Below are 16020 nucleotides of genomic sequence, written 5' to 3' on the forward strand. Positions count from 1 at the left end.
TGACTTAGCCTTGTTTCTTCCTTGAAAAATGGTGTCATAGAATGTCAGAGCTGACAGAGACCACAGGGATTTGCCAACCCAACCATTCCCATGCCCATTTTTTAGATTACACAGGTAAAGACCAGAAAGTTGCAGTATCTGGCCAGAACCTCGAAGTCAGTAGAGGCAGGGGTGGCCCCAGAGCCCATGCATCCTGACTCCTAGAGCAGAGTACCACACTGCCTCCTACAAGGACCAACTCAGAAAATGCTTCCGCCAGGCAAAGAAGGCCGTGCTAAGTTCTGGAAAGCAAACAGGGAACTGAACGGACGACAGGCCAGCTGGGAGGTCTGGACCACTTCTTGCACGTTTGCAGAGGAGCTGTCTCCAGACCCAGCTGTTCAGCTAAACTGATCATCTCAAAGCTATGCAGCAGCAGGTTCAACACACAACACAACTGTGGTACAGCCTCTCCTTGCTAACGCATGGCTCAGTTCATGATTGTTATGACTCATTTCTCCCTAGACTAGAAAATCTGCCTCTGTTGTATACATAAACAGTGGCTGGAATAAATGTAAAGAGGTATCGACTCCACTTCCCTTCTTTGGTGAGGAGAGTGCTGTCAAGGCTCTTGATTGAAGAGAAATCACATCTAGTGGCCATGGCTTTGCAGGACTGTAGCTGATTTATGATGACAAATACAAGCCACAGGGGATTAAAAAGGCCACAAATTCTTTGACACTCTTCTCATTAAGAGTTGGTGTTTGTGCTCCTCCCCTTGAATCTGTGACTGCTTTGACCAACAGAACACAGCAGAAGTGATGTTGTGCTGGTTTTCGGTCCCAGGGCTTAAGAGACCGGGACCTTCTACCTCCTGTCTCTTGGAACACTTGCTCTTGGAGCTCTGAGTCACCGTGTAAGACATCCGACTACTCTGCTGGAGAGATCTGAGACTACACGGAGAGGGCAAGGGTCCCAGCTGAGCCCACCCTTCCAGTCGTCCCTGCCAAGGTGATGTGAAGGAAGTTGTCTTGGACCCCCCAAACCAGCCCAGCCACCGGCTGAATAACCCCTAGTGGCCCCAGTTCGCCCCACATGGGGCAGAGCTGGCCAGTTGCACCCCGCCCGAGCTCCTGACCCACAGACCAGTGAGATTTAATGAAACAGTCATTGTGTTAAATCACCAAGTTTTGGAGTAATTTGTTATGCAGCAACAGACATCCATAACACAAGCACCCTGCTCTGTCCTTCAGATTTATTTTCTCAGGGAGACCAGAGCCTGTGTATGTACGTGTCAATGTTTGTGTGTGTGTGTGTGTGTGTGTGTGCGTGTGTGTGTGTGTATGTGTGTATGGGCAAGGTCATGTTCAGAAATGCTCAGGGTCAGTTGATCTCATCCTTTTCTGTTTCTGTCTCAGTTCTCAGTCCTGGCCACACACTTATTATCAAACATTACACAGGTAAAATCCTCCGAGTTTGCCTATCAAATGCTAGCTTCGTCTTTTAATGCTTCCACTGGCTGATACACACATACATAAGCATGTCACGTCTCGCACAGCTGCCCGACAGATCCACTGTTCCCACCCTTCCAACCATCTCTGTAGGAAAACTCCTGTGATCAGACCAGGGTATGCATTCACACTTTCTCAGGATTCGGTCCCTGCATCCCAGCGCATTTTAATATTTCCCCCCAAGTCACAGCGGTGCTGAAGTGTGCTCATCTATTTGCACCTCTGCGGCACCTGACAAGCTCTGCTAACATAATTAAAGCTCGGCTGCTGAAGCTCACACTCACCAGGCGATTTGCAAGGGAGATGGTGCCTGCGGTCACTTCGGCTTCTTGCTGACATTTGAGTTTGTCTGCCGTGGCTTTCTCAAACTTGGCTGTGAGTTTGGCCAGGTTTTCATTAAGGTACTGTTCAGGAAGGAACACAAGGTCCATCAGTCATTCCAGCCCAAGTCACCTCCAGTGCTTAGGATTCATGTGGAGGTGATTCTCAAGGAAGGTCCCTGGGGGAAGCTGGAAGGGACTAGGGGAGGCAGGCAGGGAAGGAAAGGAAGGCAAATTAGGGGTGATCTCAGGAGGGCCCCAGCAGAAGACAAGAGCGGTCATGACCCAAGGGAGAGGGCTGAGTTTTCCTTCTCCAGCACCTCAGCCACTGGTTCAGGGCCACGGGGGTTGGGGGCCATGGAGGGGATGCACAAATTCTGTCTCCCCATGTGCTGGGGACAGATGGGTTCCAGCAGCCTGTCAAAAAAGTGCAGGTACTGCTATTCGAAGCAAAAGCCCACTGAAGCCCGAGGAGGCCTGTAAATGGTCAGCCGGCTCCCAGGGGGCCCTGGGAGGAACACACACAGTCTGCTGCAGCAGGTCTGAGGTTTGGGATCGGGCTGTCTGCAGCCTAAGTCCTCCACTTCTTTTAGGTCCTAGAGGTACAAGATAACTTTTGCTTAACCTGATCTATTTTCTCCCATTATCCCGAAGCAGAGGAACATTTTTAAAAAGGTCATGGTTTCAGTTTTTCTAAATTTATTAACAATTTAGAATTGAAGCACATAGCTTTTGTTGCCCCCGGAATACATATTTGCATACACATGGCAGATACCTCCAAATACGTTTCATTTCTATGCAATAACCAAGGTTTGGGCTGCTTAGTCGGTCATTACCAACTCACAAGAGAAATAAATTAAGGGCCGAAGTTATACAGCCAAGCAGTTTGAAAAGCAGGTGGTGAGTCATCCAATCAATGACACCAGACTGGCCACACTTATTTGCCTCCTCTTCTTCCAGATATTTCTCTATGATGATTATGACGCAATTAAAAAAGTCGTAACACCAAGCACCTGTTGAGGGCCATTGGAAGGCAAAGGATTTCAATAGATTTATGCAAGACCACACTGATAGAGGAGTGGAAACTACCGGGGCACAGCAGAGGAAGCTGCAACCTAGAGTTGGCCTCAGTTCACCAAAGGGGAAGCCAGTCAGCCCTGCAGAGCCCTGTAGACACTGGGGACTTGGAAATGTCAGGTGTGATTGAGGGTGATGCTGAAAATAAGAGGGTTAATTGGAAGTCTATTGATTCCCCACCCCATATCTCCATCCCTGTGCCCAGCATGCAGTGGCACCAGGCATCTATGTCACCAGGCAGGAGATTCAGTAGTGGCAGAGAAAAGACAACACATTCTGTTATTTAGGATGCATCCAGCATAACTCATCTGCTCTTGAAAGCAAATTCTGCCAGTCAACCAGTTCTGCCCTTGCCTGCAGAGCTATGATCAGCTTTTGATCACTACTCTTGCAAACATGAAAGGATAAGAAGACATTTGATGAAAGCCTAGATTAAGATAAACAAGAAGACGAAAATGACCTGGGAAAAAGAGATAACTTCAGCAGCAAAAATAACAACAAAGCATATAACCCTTCATAATTAGTTTCTCATAGAGATTCAAGATGTTTCATCTATAAAACAAGAAGAGGATGCTAGTAAAAAAATGTTGTGGAAATTCTCATTATTGTTAATGTGAAAAACAATAAATTCAAGGGGAGGTTAAAAGATGAATTTGAGGAAATCCAGAAAGTTTAAGAAAACATAAAGGGACAAAAAGATGAGAGAAAAGAGAGGACCCAGCAGAAGGTCCAACATCCAACCAGTATGCGTTCCAGAAAACAAGATTAAAAAAGAAACAGAAGGGAGATTGCTAAAGAAATAATACAAAATACTTTTCCAGAGCAGAATTAAACAAGTTTCTATATGCCAAGCACAACAAATACAAAAAGGATGGCAGTGAAGCACATCAATGTAAAGTTTCAGACACCAAGAATAATGAAAAAATGGAAATATTTCCAGAAAGGGAGAAACACAGGGCATCAAGGAACAAAAGGGACCCTGACTTTTCATCAAATGAGAGGATAAAGCATTGAGAGTTCTAAGGGGAAAAAAAATCAACAACTCAGAATTCAATACTCAGCAAAATTTTCAGTTCAGTTTAAAAATAAAGACATTTCCAAACTGGAACTATTCAGAAAATTTACCTCTTAATATTTATGAGAAAGTTACTTAAGAATGAGCCTTAGCAAAACAAAAGAAGAAATCAAGAAAGGAGAAGGCACGGGGTCCAGAAGTCCTTGGAACCAAGCCGAGAAAGCAGTGAAATGTGTTTACTCTCCAGCACTGTTTGGAGCTGAGTCAGGGACAAGGGAGAAAGGTCTTTGGGGCAAAGGGGGACTTGATAGAAGATTGGATTGGATGAAGAGTTTAAAAGTAACTGAAGCTATGCCAAAGGAACTAATGGAAGAGAAAGAAAATAAAGGAAAGTAGAAACTCCAGGGGGAAAAGAAGGTTGTACTAAAAAAGGCAATGTAATTATGGTGTACCGCTTAGATCTGCTATGAACAGCATAGACATGTTCACAGAATATAAATGGAATTTACTGATTTTTCAACTTTTTGAGTTAGTCAATGGACAGAGCATGGGACACTTAATTTTGATTATAGAGCAGAATGTAGATATTTTCAGTTTGGTGATTAAACAGCAACAGTAACAATAAGTAATGGTAACAGAAGTTGGGAGGTGGAAGGTGGGGAGAAGAGCTGAAGGACAGGGTACTAGCTTCATCTTGAAAACTGAGGGCTCCAAGGAAGCTGCGCTATGTGACAGAACAAGAAATAAAGGTTACATCAACTAAAAGTGGTTGCCATAATGATATTGGGAAGACATGGGAGGAACACCTTAGAGCCTCACCTAGTGGAAAGTCAACTGCCTGAATAAGATACATCAAGAAACAGGGATGTCAGCACAGCTCATAGACAGAAGTCAGAAATTCAAATGAGCGGAGGCCAGGAAGATCATGTAAACTGGTCAGATGAGTCTAGTGCTGAAAAAAAAGAAAAAAAGGAGTTGGTGGGGACTATGGCAACACTGTTTGAGTGCCACGCCATGGCTTAACTCCAGGATCAGTTAATGATACGTACGAATCTTCTGATTATTTTAAGACTGGCCAGAAATTAGATTTTTACAAAATCTCCTGCTGTTTTAAACTTTGGCAATTAATTAAATCATTTCAAACACTATGTGCGGGCCAAATAAGACACATTTAAGCCGCTAGGTACCAAGCCCGGAGCGGCATCGACAAGCAGCTGAAACAGACAAAAGAATTCAAACGGCAGAAAGCTGTTGTTTCTCGTTAGAAACCTTTCTCTACTATTTGACATTTTACTTATGGTGAGTACATGCTCAATGAAATGCCTTGTTTGTTTTTGTTACTATTATTTTTATAAATTATAACATTAATATATGTCCATTATAGGAAAAAAGAAAATACAGATAAACAAAAACCATGTAAAATCTACCACCCAGAAATAATCACCACTATTTACATTTTTTTGTACTTTAATTACATATATAATCAAATTGAAATTATACTGTGTAATCTCTTTTGAAATATGCTTTTTTCACTTTATGCATCTCGAATATAAAGTTTACTTGGAATGATCCTAAAATTCTAAAAATAAAGCTTAGGGTGGATGCAACTGGAGAAGGCGGGTAGTGGCCTCAGTAGCACACAGGGAAGAATTTCCTTACCCTGGGTGGGCCTCCTCAGTAGGGATGGGTGTTAGCCCATTTCCTCTGTCATTGGGGGCGAGTGTCCCAACTCTTGGGATGTTGATAGGCATGTGGATAGGCAAAGGATGGAGAGGAGGTTGTTAAAAGTGAGAATACGTTTTTTCAAAAAATATTTTGGCAGAAAAGAAGTGCCTTCCTAAGGTAGCCAAGTATTTTAAAAATATTCTTATTTCACGGGTTGAGTGGGCCCATCATGTGAAATGTTGGCTACTGAAAAAGAATAAACATTTTGAAAACATTCCTTTTGCACCAAATGTTCCTTTAGTTAAAATAACTTGAGTAAAGAGATCTTTGAGAATGCAGTTCTTGTAACACTTTTCTGGGAGAGACTGCATGATATGAAAATTATCGGGAGGTCTTTTGCCGCAAAAAGCAGTTATGGGGATGTTATGGTGTTTTGCACTTGGTGTTCTTTGAAGAGCGTCATTGTTATGGTGATTATCACCTGTTTTAAGTAAACTGGTCCATGACCATCTGGGTTTATAAAGCAAACATATTGAGAGGAGGTTATTGCTTTGCCAAAGTGTCTTTTCTTTATAGATAGATTGGTTGCAAGGACCTTTGAATGAGAGCCTTTAGCCATAGATTTTAATCTAACAATCAATAAACCCACAAAACTTGAAGCATGCAGCATTTCTACAATCTTACTTTTCACAATTTGTAAAACCCTTTTTATCATCATGCGAAATTTGCAACAAAAATCTTACTTGTCTGGAATGCATGTGTAGAAATGAAAGATCCAGGAACGGTTTGGATTGAACTTGATCACAGTAGTGACTGATTACAGGGCCTGCACGTGCATGTGACAACACATGTAGTTGAGGAAGGGGAAGAGGGAGCTGGAGGAGAGCGGAGGTCAGCAGCCATCAAGGGTCATGGTAACCGCAGGAGTGGCCCAGCTCCTGGCACTCCTAGGCACCAGGCTCTGGGCTTGGGTTTCATGCACTCTCCCTTTCACCCTCACAGCAATCTCATGACAAGGGGACGTTACTGTGCCCACTTTACTCCAGGAAACAGAAGGTTGGGCTTTTTAAACACCTTTCTAAAGGTCACACATCAGTAAATATTACAGCTTGGATTGGAAGTGAGGTCTGCCAATGGACTTTTAGCTGCTATGCCTCTCTATGGGGTTCCAATTTCTACCTCTCACTTGGGTGAGGCAGATATAATCAAACTATCAATGAGAGGTTAATAAAAGCTAATGACCCTCACAGTTTTATATTTATGGTCAAGGGACCACCCCCAAACCACAATATACTACTTGCTTTTAAAAGCTTCTATACAACAATGCGGATAACATAAAATACATCCTGCATGCCCACATGCCCACACTGCTGAGAGCGAGACGGATGGACGGCTGGCCATAACTGAAGACAATAGGTGCAAAAGGTGGGATAAGGTGGATAAAACCTACATTTCAAAGGAGAAAAAGAAAGAATCTCCAATTTTGATCTTTTGTTCTTCACCATAGATGTGCAAAAATGTTAAATTCATTGCAGCTAATAAGATAACCATTGGCTCCGTGGATAACACTCTAGGTGTGTTATACATATCTATCTGTCATCTCTTCTTTCCTCAGAGGAAAAGGAGAAAACCTTTTAGGACCAAAGCAGAAACCAATGGTCCAGTGGATTTGTCCTTTTTGGACAATGTCGTGTTTGAGAAAGAAATTTTAAAAGTTGCCTCTATTGAAAAACCAGGAGATTTTGCATAACAATTTGGTTTTCCTGCTTCTCTCTAAAAACCAGGATGCTAGGTGGAGGGTATTTGTAGTAGAGGCTGCCCAGCAGGGTGGGTGGGGGCTCTGGCTTCACTTACAGCGATCTTGGCTTTAATGGCTGCCAGCTTCTCCTGGGCAACACTGAGGTCCGAGGTGGCTTTGCTCAAAGCTTGGCGCTTGGGTTCCACATCACAGAACACCTCGTAGAACTTCACGATGTTTATGACCCAAGAACAGAGGCCCGCAGCCGCGTAGGACTTGGTGGCCACGAACTCTGGGCTGAACTCGGGGTCCTGCAGATACGGCCTGATGGCCTTGAGGCAGTTCTCGTGAATGTTCTCTTTGTCAAAGTTGATTAGGGAGTCCAGGAAGCTGTCCACTTTGGCCATGGCGACCTTAGCGGCCTTCCAGCTCCGGTCCTTGGGAACCCTGCCCCCGGGCGCCAGGAGCGCCATCACCGCAGCGCTGACGTTGCTGACGGCCGGAGGTGGAGACCCGAATGACTTCAACTCCGTCAGGTTGGTCTGAGAAAAGAGAACGAGGTTGTTAGAGGAAAATGAATGGGCTTTCTTTGTCCTCGGCCACTAATGGAGTCAGGCTTTCGAGTGATCAATCTGAAAGGGCTGCTTTGAAGCCTGCAGCAGCCCTCTGAATTTTAAATATCATGACTCATCAAAAGCAAACCAAAGCTACTCCCCAGTGGCTTCAGACTTCCCTGAACGGTTAGCCGAGACTCAGTTACATTCTCCCAGCACTTGAACTGACTCGTAGCCCATTAGAAACACACAATTATTTCACATCCAGCTGAAAAACAGAAGGATGCTAACATACTCTGAAATATGTAGCACGCCGTGAATACACGATAAGGTTATTATAAATTAATTTCCATCCTGGATGGAAGAGAATAGCACTGTAACTCAACTAATTTTTTTTCTTTAATTAAACTGCTTTGTTCCATGAGCTTGTTCTAACTAGACTTGACTGTCCTGATAGCAAAGTGGCATTTCCTGCCAAGAAATAATTCAGACAGAAAGCTAGGCACAGCCTATGCAGTGGCTGCCTCTGCCTAGATGTGGGTTTGCCCTTTGTTCTAAGTTTCACTTGCTCCAGAGGGATATGGCTGAAAGGGCTGACCTTGGCAAGTCACTTAAACCTTCCAGGGTCTCAGCATTTTCATCTGTAAATTGGGAGCAGGGATACTCATTAGTCTGTAAGGAAAATTGTGTCATAAATGCATATGGAGTTGATTTCAGGTTTGTTGTGACGGTCAATGAGAAGCCTATGACGTCAGAAGCACTTGCTTTCTGGGCTGATTTTGTAAGTGGGGGGAAATCTTAATTTTAAGATTAGATCCTTGTGTCAAATTAATTTTGGGGTACTCTTGGGCCTGGAAATCTACAAGCGAGGAGAATTATTTCTAGCACCTAAGGAAAGTACCTAGGAAGATGCTGCATTTGCTTTTGCAACTGTTTTCACATTTGGTCATGACCAACTTGTCAGGGGCAGGAATGAAGGACAGTACAGGTGTGGGAGGTGTGCTAGCATATCTGTTGTAGTAGCCTCCGCTGGGTCAAAGAGGGCAAAGTGGAAAAACACAATCAGAAACAAAAAACCCAGAATTTAAAAATAGTTTAAGAATGTTCAATGTACTGAATCAAGAAAATACAAAAATGTGTAAAGATGAAATTCAATTTTATAACCCGGATACGTCATTGTTAATATTGCACTGTAATTATAACCCTCCAGGGGGCCCTCCAGGACTAGTTCAACTGACCCCCCGTGCCCTGTATTATTAACAGAGTAATTAAGAGTGGTTTTTCAGGAACTGGGACCCCTTGTCTAGTTCAGGCTGGTTGAGACCACCAACCCATCAACTGGGAGTGCACAAATGCTCAATAAGTGATCTTTTTGATGTCAAGGACCTAAAAACTCCACCCTCAGATCATGGTAACACTGCCATTTTGTGAACGTGTCTTCTGAAGAGTCATGAAGCTTGACTATGCTTGTGTAGATCATCAACTACCTCACTTCCCCCTACCTCCAATCATGTATCTCCACACTTAAGACCGCCCTGCCCTTCATCCCATAAATTGTGCCCCAAGGCCTAGATTGCGGAGACAGGTTTGAGAGAGTATGCCCCTGTCTCCTTGCAGATTGAGCTCACAAAATAAAGCTACATTTCCTCTCCCAAAAGCTGACGTTGTAATAATTGGCTTTTTAAATGCACATCAGGTAGGAGAACCCCATTTGTGTGGTAACATAATTCCTTCCAGTCTTTTTTATATTCATGTATATCTATAAATTAATCTTGGCTCTTTTGGTATTAGTGACAGAAAAGCTAGCTGAAGTACAAAGGGGGATTTTCTCGCTCATGTATCTGAGAGGGTGGGCTTGGAGCTAGCTGCAAGGATGAGTGGGACTGTGTTTTGAACTTTTGCAGGATTCTCCGGACCTTCTCTTGTTTCTTCCTTCTGTGTATGAGTTTCTTTCCTGCATACCGCCTACCTCTCTGACCTCAACTTGGCCCACCTTCTCCATCTCTCGTGAAGCTCTAGCCACAGTTGCCTCCTCCCAGCATATTGACTTGCCAAGCTCATTCTCACCTCAGGACCTCTGCCTGGAACACTTCTTCCTAAGCCATTTGCATGGCTGATCCTTTCTAATCCACCAAGATCTCAATTCAGACGTCCCTCACTCAGAAAGACTCTCCCTGCCAACGCCTCCTTCCTAGTCACTTCCTATCCGAGCCCCCTGATGATCTTCAGAGAACTCAAGGCAATCGGAAATGATTACCACTTTTTCCTTGTCAAATTACTTTATTCCTCTTCTTCATGAGAACAGGGACCCCACCTCTCTTGCTAAGCACTGTAGCTTTGGTGCCTAGAACAGAAGCTGGCACACAGCGGGTACTCATCGACACGTATATTGAACAACTGAATGGGATAAACGGGTGTCAGCAGCTCCAGGCTCATATCCATCACTTTGCAACCAGAAGGGAAGAGACTTTATCTTTAATTCGAGTCCAAATAAAAAAGTCCTAGGAAATGATCTTGTTTAGTTAGGCGGGGCTCCTGTAGCCAATCACATGGGGCAGGCAACATGTTATTACTAATAGGAACACAAGGATGGAAAAAACACTTCTCAGAAGAAGGCAGGTGTGGTTTTGAGCAAGCAAATGTTAGGCATGCTCCACTCCCTCCACCCCACCCCTGCCTTAGGGCTCTTGTTCTAGTCACTGCCATGGCCTTTACTGCTCTTCCCAGGTGTCTGCCTGATGAATTTGCTCTCCTCCAAGTTCTTCTCAAACTTCTTCTCAAGGAGGCCCCTGCTGATCACCTTCTTTAGTACTGCAACCTCCCGCCTCCTACAACCCTGCACCCTAGCTACTCCAGCCCCAGAGCTCCTCCTTACTCTGCTCTACATTTTTCCTTTTTCCACAGCATCTGGCATGTTCTAATACATGGTATAAATTACTTTTTATAATTTTTATAAAGTATTTGTTACTTTTTATGTGTCTCGTCTCTCATCCCTCACCTGTGCTGGAATATAAACTTCATAGAGGCAGCGATCTTTGCTCATCGATGCATCACATGCACCCAGAACAGTGCCTGATGCACAGAGGGCAGTCAACTAGTCTTTGCTGAGTGAATTAATGAACAAATAAATGTGTGTGCATAGTCATTCACTTGGCGAATAGGGATACAATGATAAACAAGAAAGGCAAAGTCCTTTTACTCGTTCAGGTGGGAGAGAGAGGCAAGACAGAGCTCAACCTTTGATATTTTGGACAATGAGAAGTTCTTTGGAAAAAAAAAAACAGGGCTAATGGGATAGAGGATTCTTGAGGAGTGATGATTCCGCTTTAGCTAGGGAGGGAGGTCTGGAAGACCACTTTGAACACTGGGCATTTCAGCTGGGGTGTCGATGACGGGAAAGAGGCAGCTCTAAAGATATCTGCAGGGGGCTGTTCCAGGAAGATGAATCTGCAAACACAGAGGCAGGAGGCAGAACAAGCTTGGCCACTATGTAGAGTGTGGAGGTGAGGAGAGTGGTGGAGATGAGAGAGGAGAAGCAGTCAGGGCCAGACTGCCAGGGGCTCCAGAGCCGTGGGGAGGAATTTGATTTCACTCTAATTTCAATGGGAAGCCGTTGGAGGGTTTTAGGCGGGGAGTGAAATGATCCAGCTTTGAGAGCTTGTTGCGGTGTGGACCCACTGTGGCAGGGCAGGGGTGGACGGCAAGCACAAGCGAGGGAGGCTGTTTAGTTGTCCAGGCAGGGGACTGAGGCCCCTTGGGCCAGGGCTTTCCTAGAGCAGACAATGAGAAGCAACTGGATTTGGGACATATTTTGGAGATAGTGTAGGCAGAACTTATTGATCATTTTAAAAAGAGGTATGAGAGAAAGTTCCTAGTTATTTTTAAAGTCGATATACCATCAGATGGATGAATCACAATTTATGTAAAACATAGTCAATTTCTGTAAACCTCGGTCATTTCCACCAATTTACCACATGGATAATGCTTTGCTGGACATTCTTCTATATAAATCTTTGTGAAAATCTTAGATTAGTTCTTTAGGATAATATTCCTAGAAGTGGATTTTCTGGGTCAAAGGGTAGAAACATTTTTACTGTTGTTTCTACATATTATCAGATTATTTCCCAGAAATTCCAATTCCAGTCATCAGTGTTTGAGAGTCTGTATACACTCCCATCCTTTTCAACAACTGGCAACATTATTTAAAAATTTTTTTTCAGTCTGATAGGCTGAAAGTGGGATCATAATATTGGCCTAATTCATATACGTATATATATATATTTACTAGTGATGCTAAACATTTTTTTTCATGTTTTTAAGCTGTTTGAATTTCTTGTTTTGTGAATTGTTTGGCGTTGACCTTTGCCTACATTTCTACCGGGCTGTCTTTTTCTTTATGATTACTGTATTAGTCAGGGTCCCTGCAGGCAAAAAGCTGATACAACACACTGGCGCGTTTGAAGAGAGCTAACTCAGGGAACTACTTATAAAAGCGTAGATTGAAGAAACCTAAGAGCTAGTGCGTTACCCTGGGCTGGTAATGTTGGGCAGGTGGAGCTGGGGTGGCTCCATTTCTATCCCCGGGCCAGAAGGGACAAGGGGAAGATGTGGTTAGCAGAACCGAGGGTGCGCGGGGCGGAGGGGAGAGAGAGAGAGAGAGAGAGAGAGAGAGAGAGAGAGAGAGAGAGAGAGAGAATCCTGTGGAGAAGGACCCTGACAGGAGGTGTAATCTTCAGCTGAGGGCAGGTTGGGGCCAAAGGAATGAATACCTTGATCTCAGGCTCTCCCTCCCTCCAATCCCCCGCTGGCACTCATCTTGGCCAAAGGTGACTGGAAGCTAGAGGGCAAGGGAGGGTCTTGGATGAGGTAGATGCAAGTCAGTCTCCCAGGTCACAGAACAAACAGAGCTGGGAAGGGCAAAGAGTAAATGGGCAGAGAGGGAGACAAATGGCAGATTTCCAGCACAATTTATAAAAGCTCTTTACATACTAAGAACAGTAACTCTTTTCTTTTTAAATTTAAAAATTTTGTTTATGATATTTGTGATATGTAAAGATTTAGCGCTTATGTAGCCAAATTTAATAATCCTTTTCTGGATGATATCATCCTTTGTTTCTATGTTTAGAAGGGTCTTTCACATCTATTAAAACTGATCTGATCTGATGATAATTTTTCAAGGTTTTTTACAGTTTCATTTCTTTCTTATTGTTAACTGTTTTATAAGGAAACACTATTTTGTCCTTTTATTAAAAGAATAAATATTTATTGTGAGATATTTAGCAAAGGTAAAGATGAAAACAAGAAGCATTCATAATCTTACTACCCAGAGACAAACATTAGTTAGGTCTTGGTGTGTTTCGTTATATATATATAACAGATAGACTAAGAGGGAGACACAAAAAACAAAGATAATGAATGAATATATATATGAATATGAGTATGTATGAACAGATATATATGTGGCTCATTCATCTACATACGTTTACATGTATGTATACACACATATATACACATATTAATCACTGGTTATATTATTTTTTGAACCCGATTTTCACTGAAAATTGTATCTTAAACTTTTTATGTCATTAATTATTTTTATTAAAGCATGATTTTAAATAAGTATGCACAGTTTTCTTTCATTTAGATGAGCCATATTTCATTTAGCCAACTCCAAATTGCTGGATATTTAGGTTATTAAATCTTTAATACTGGTTAAATGATATGAACTTTTAATGACATTAGAAACAAATGGGCCAAAAATCAAATTGGAGTTAAATTAGACTTATATTTAACAATTAAATTATTTGAGTAGTGATATTCTTACAATATTGAATCTTCCCATACATAAACTTGGTATATTTATTTGTCTATTCATATCTTATTTTATATTTCTCAACAGAGGTGTAGTTTTCGTCACATAGTTTCAGCACATTTACTTACGATTATCTGTACCTTGTGTTTTGGTTGCCATTTTGAAAATACTAGATTTTGTAATTGGCTACTTCTGATATTAGGGAAGCTATTAAATTTTGTAAATTATTTTGTAATGGGTTCTTAACCCTTCCCTTATCTTTGTTTTTAAATGTTTTTATGACATCTATGAATAATGATACATTTGTCTGATATTTTACATTTATAAGATTACTATTCTTCATTTAGTATTGCATTGGCTTGAAATTCTAGGGCAATTTTTTTATAATGGTAGTGAAGGGGATCATTATTGTGCTTTTTCTACGTTAATGGGAATGCCTCCAATCTTCTACCGTTAGATAGGATGTTTTGCTCTTGGATTGGGATTGATTGCCATCTGTAGCAAAATATCCAAATATCCTTTTATTCCTGCTTCACTTAGAATTTTAATAAGGACTGGGTGTTGAATTGCGTTAAGTACCATTTTGACATTTCTCAAAATGACTATATAGATTTTCTTCTTTGATCTATGGTTGGGTATGGTTATATGAATAGTCCTATACATGAAAAACCAGCTGGTGGCAAAGAGAGTTTGATTTACTAGTATTTTATATAGATATCTTACACCACTACTCATAAGTTAGATTAATCTGAGGTTTTATTTTCTTGTACTATCTCTATCACTTTTAGTATCAAGTTTGTCGCATAATAAAGGCCTTAAGAAGTCCTGTAGGAAAGAAGTCTGTTCAACTCTGTAACCCTAGAATTATCCAAATTATTTAATTATACAATCTGATTTTTATAATACTTGTCAATATTCAGTTAAAAGTCAAATGATAGGGAGAAAATATTTATAACATTTGTACCCAGGAATTAACAGTAAAAATTTATAAAGAAAAATTGTAAATCAATAAAAAGGGAAACTATCTTACAAGCAAATGGACAAAGAATCTGACTAGCAATGGACAAAAGAAGAAATCTAAATATTTGAAAAGATGCCCAGTCTCATTAGAATGAAACCATTTATCATTTTTAAAAAATGAAAAATTTTTTGCTCTCTTATTGAGAAAAATTAAAATGATTGAAAGTATCTAAGATTGGCTAGGATGTGGGTAAAGCAGTATTCACAACTATAAACAAGAACAACCATTTTGGATAGACACTGGGCATTGTTTATTAAAAAAAAGAGCATATTGTTTATATGAGTTTCTTACTGCCTCTGTAACAAATTACCACAAACTTAGTGACTTAACATGAATTTATTATCTTACAGTTCTGGAGGTCGGAAGTCTTAAACTCAAGGTGTTGGCAGGGCTGGTTCCTTCTGGAGGCTGTTGGGAAGACTCTGTTCCTTGCCTTCTGCAGCTCAAGAAGCTGGCCTCATTCCTTGGCTCATAGACCCACATCACATCAGCATTTTTCCCCCTGTGCTTCCGTCATCACATCACCTTTTTTTGACCCTCTTGTCTCCCTTTTCTAAGGACCCTTGTGACTGCATTTAGGGCCCACCTGGATAATGCAGGATAATCTCCCCATCTCAAGATCCTTAATTTAATCACACCCACAAATTCACTTTAGCCAAATGAAGTAAAATTCACGGGTTCCTGAGATTTAGAATGAGAATATCTTTGTGGTGGAGGAGGAATTACTCAGCCTGCCATGTGGCTCTCCGAGACAACTGTACTTCTTTTTATTTGGCATAGAGAAATACGTGCACATATGCAATAAAGGTGTATGCACAAGAATATTTGTATAGGAAAAAAAGAAAATTAAACACTCAACAACAGTTAAGTAGCTAAATAAAATAGAGTACAATTATAGCACGGAATACGACAAAGCATTAAATAAGGTTTCAATGTATGTACTGGCATGAAATAGTGTTGCTTCATGATAGAAAGTAAGTTGTCATTATCCCTTCATATTTAAAATATGATATATTTTTATATGTGCATTTGTACAAACATAAATGCATAGAAAAATTGCTAGAATAGATATATCCCAAATGATTACAGGAGTTCTCTTTTGGGAGAGACCTGGGGCTGAGGGTGACTTTATATTTTACCCTATATATTCTATACTATTTGAGTTATTTTTAACGATGAAGATGCCATTATATGTTATTTGTATAATAAAAAAAATAATTTCACTGTGAAAAACGAATAGGAAATAAATAGAAAATTCCAAGTAACTTTGTAGGGAAAAAAAAAGGCCACGAAATTGCAAGCAAAACCATTTCTCAACTAAGGCAGGA

At 41.4% G+C, this 16020-nt stretch overlaps 1 protein-coding gene across 1 annotated transcript in view; it reads right to left on the reverse strand.

Annotated features, from left to right (window-relative positions):
* DNAH9 (dynein axonemal heavy chain 9) overlaps positions 1-16020 on the reverse strand; it is a 305906-nt gene that overhangs the window by 81651 nt on the left and 208235 nt on the right. Inside the window, exons 50-51 of the mRNA XM_058559699.1 lie at positions 7422-7847; positions 1775-1894 (exon numbers count right to left, since the gene is read on the reverse strand). Coding sequence (XP_058415682.1) covers positions 1775-1894; positions 7422-7847 — 546 coding nt within the window. The remainder of the gene's footprint in view (positions 1-1774; positions 1895-7421; positions 7848-16020) is intronic.

Source organism: Diceros bicornis, chromosome 18 (assembly GCF_020826845.1).
Source record: "Diceros bicornis minor isolate mBicDic1 chromosome 18, mDicBic1.mat.cur, whole genome shotgun sequence".
Lineage (NCBI taxonomy): Eukaryota > Metazoa > Chordata > Mammalia > Perissodactyla > Rhinocerotidae > Diceros > Diceros bicornis.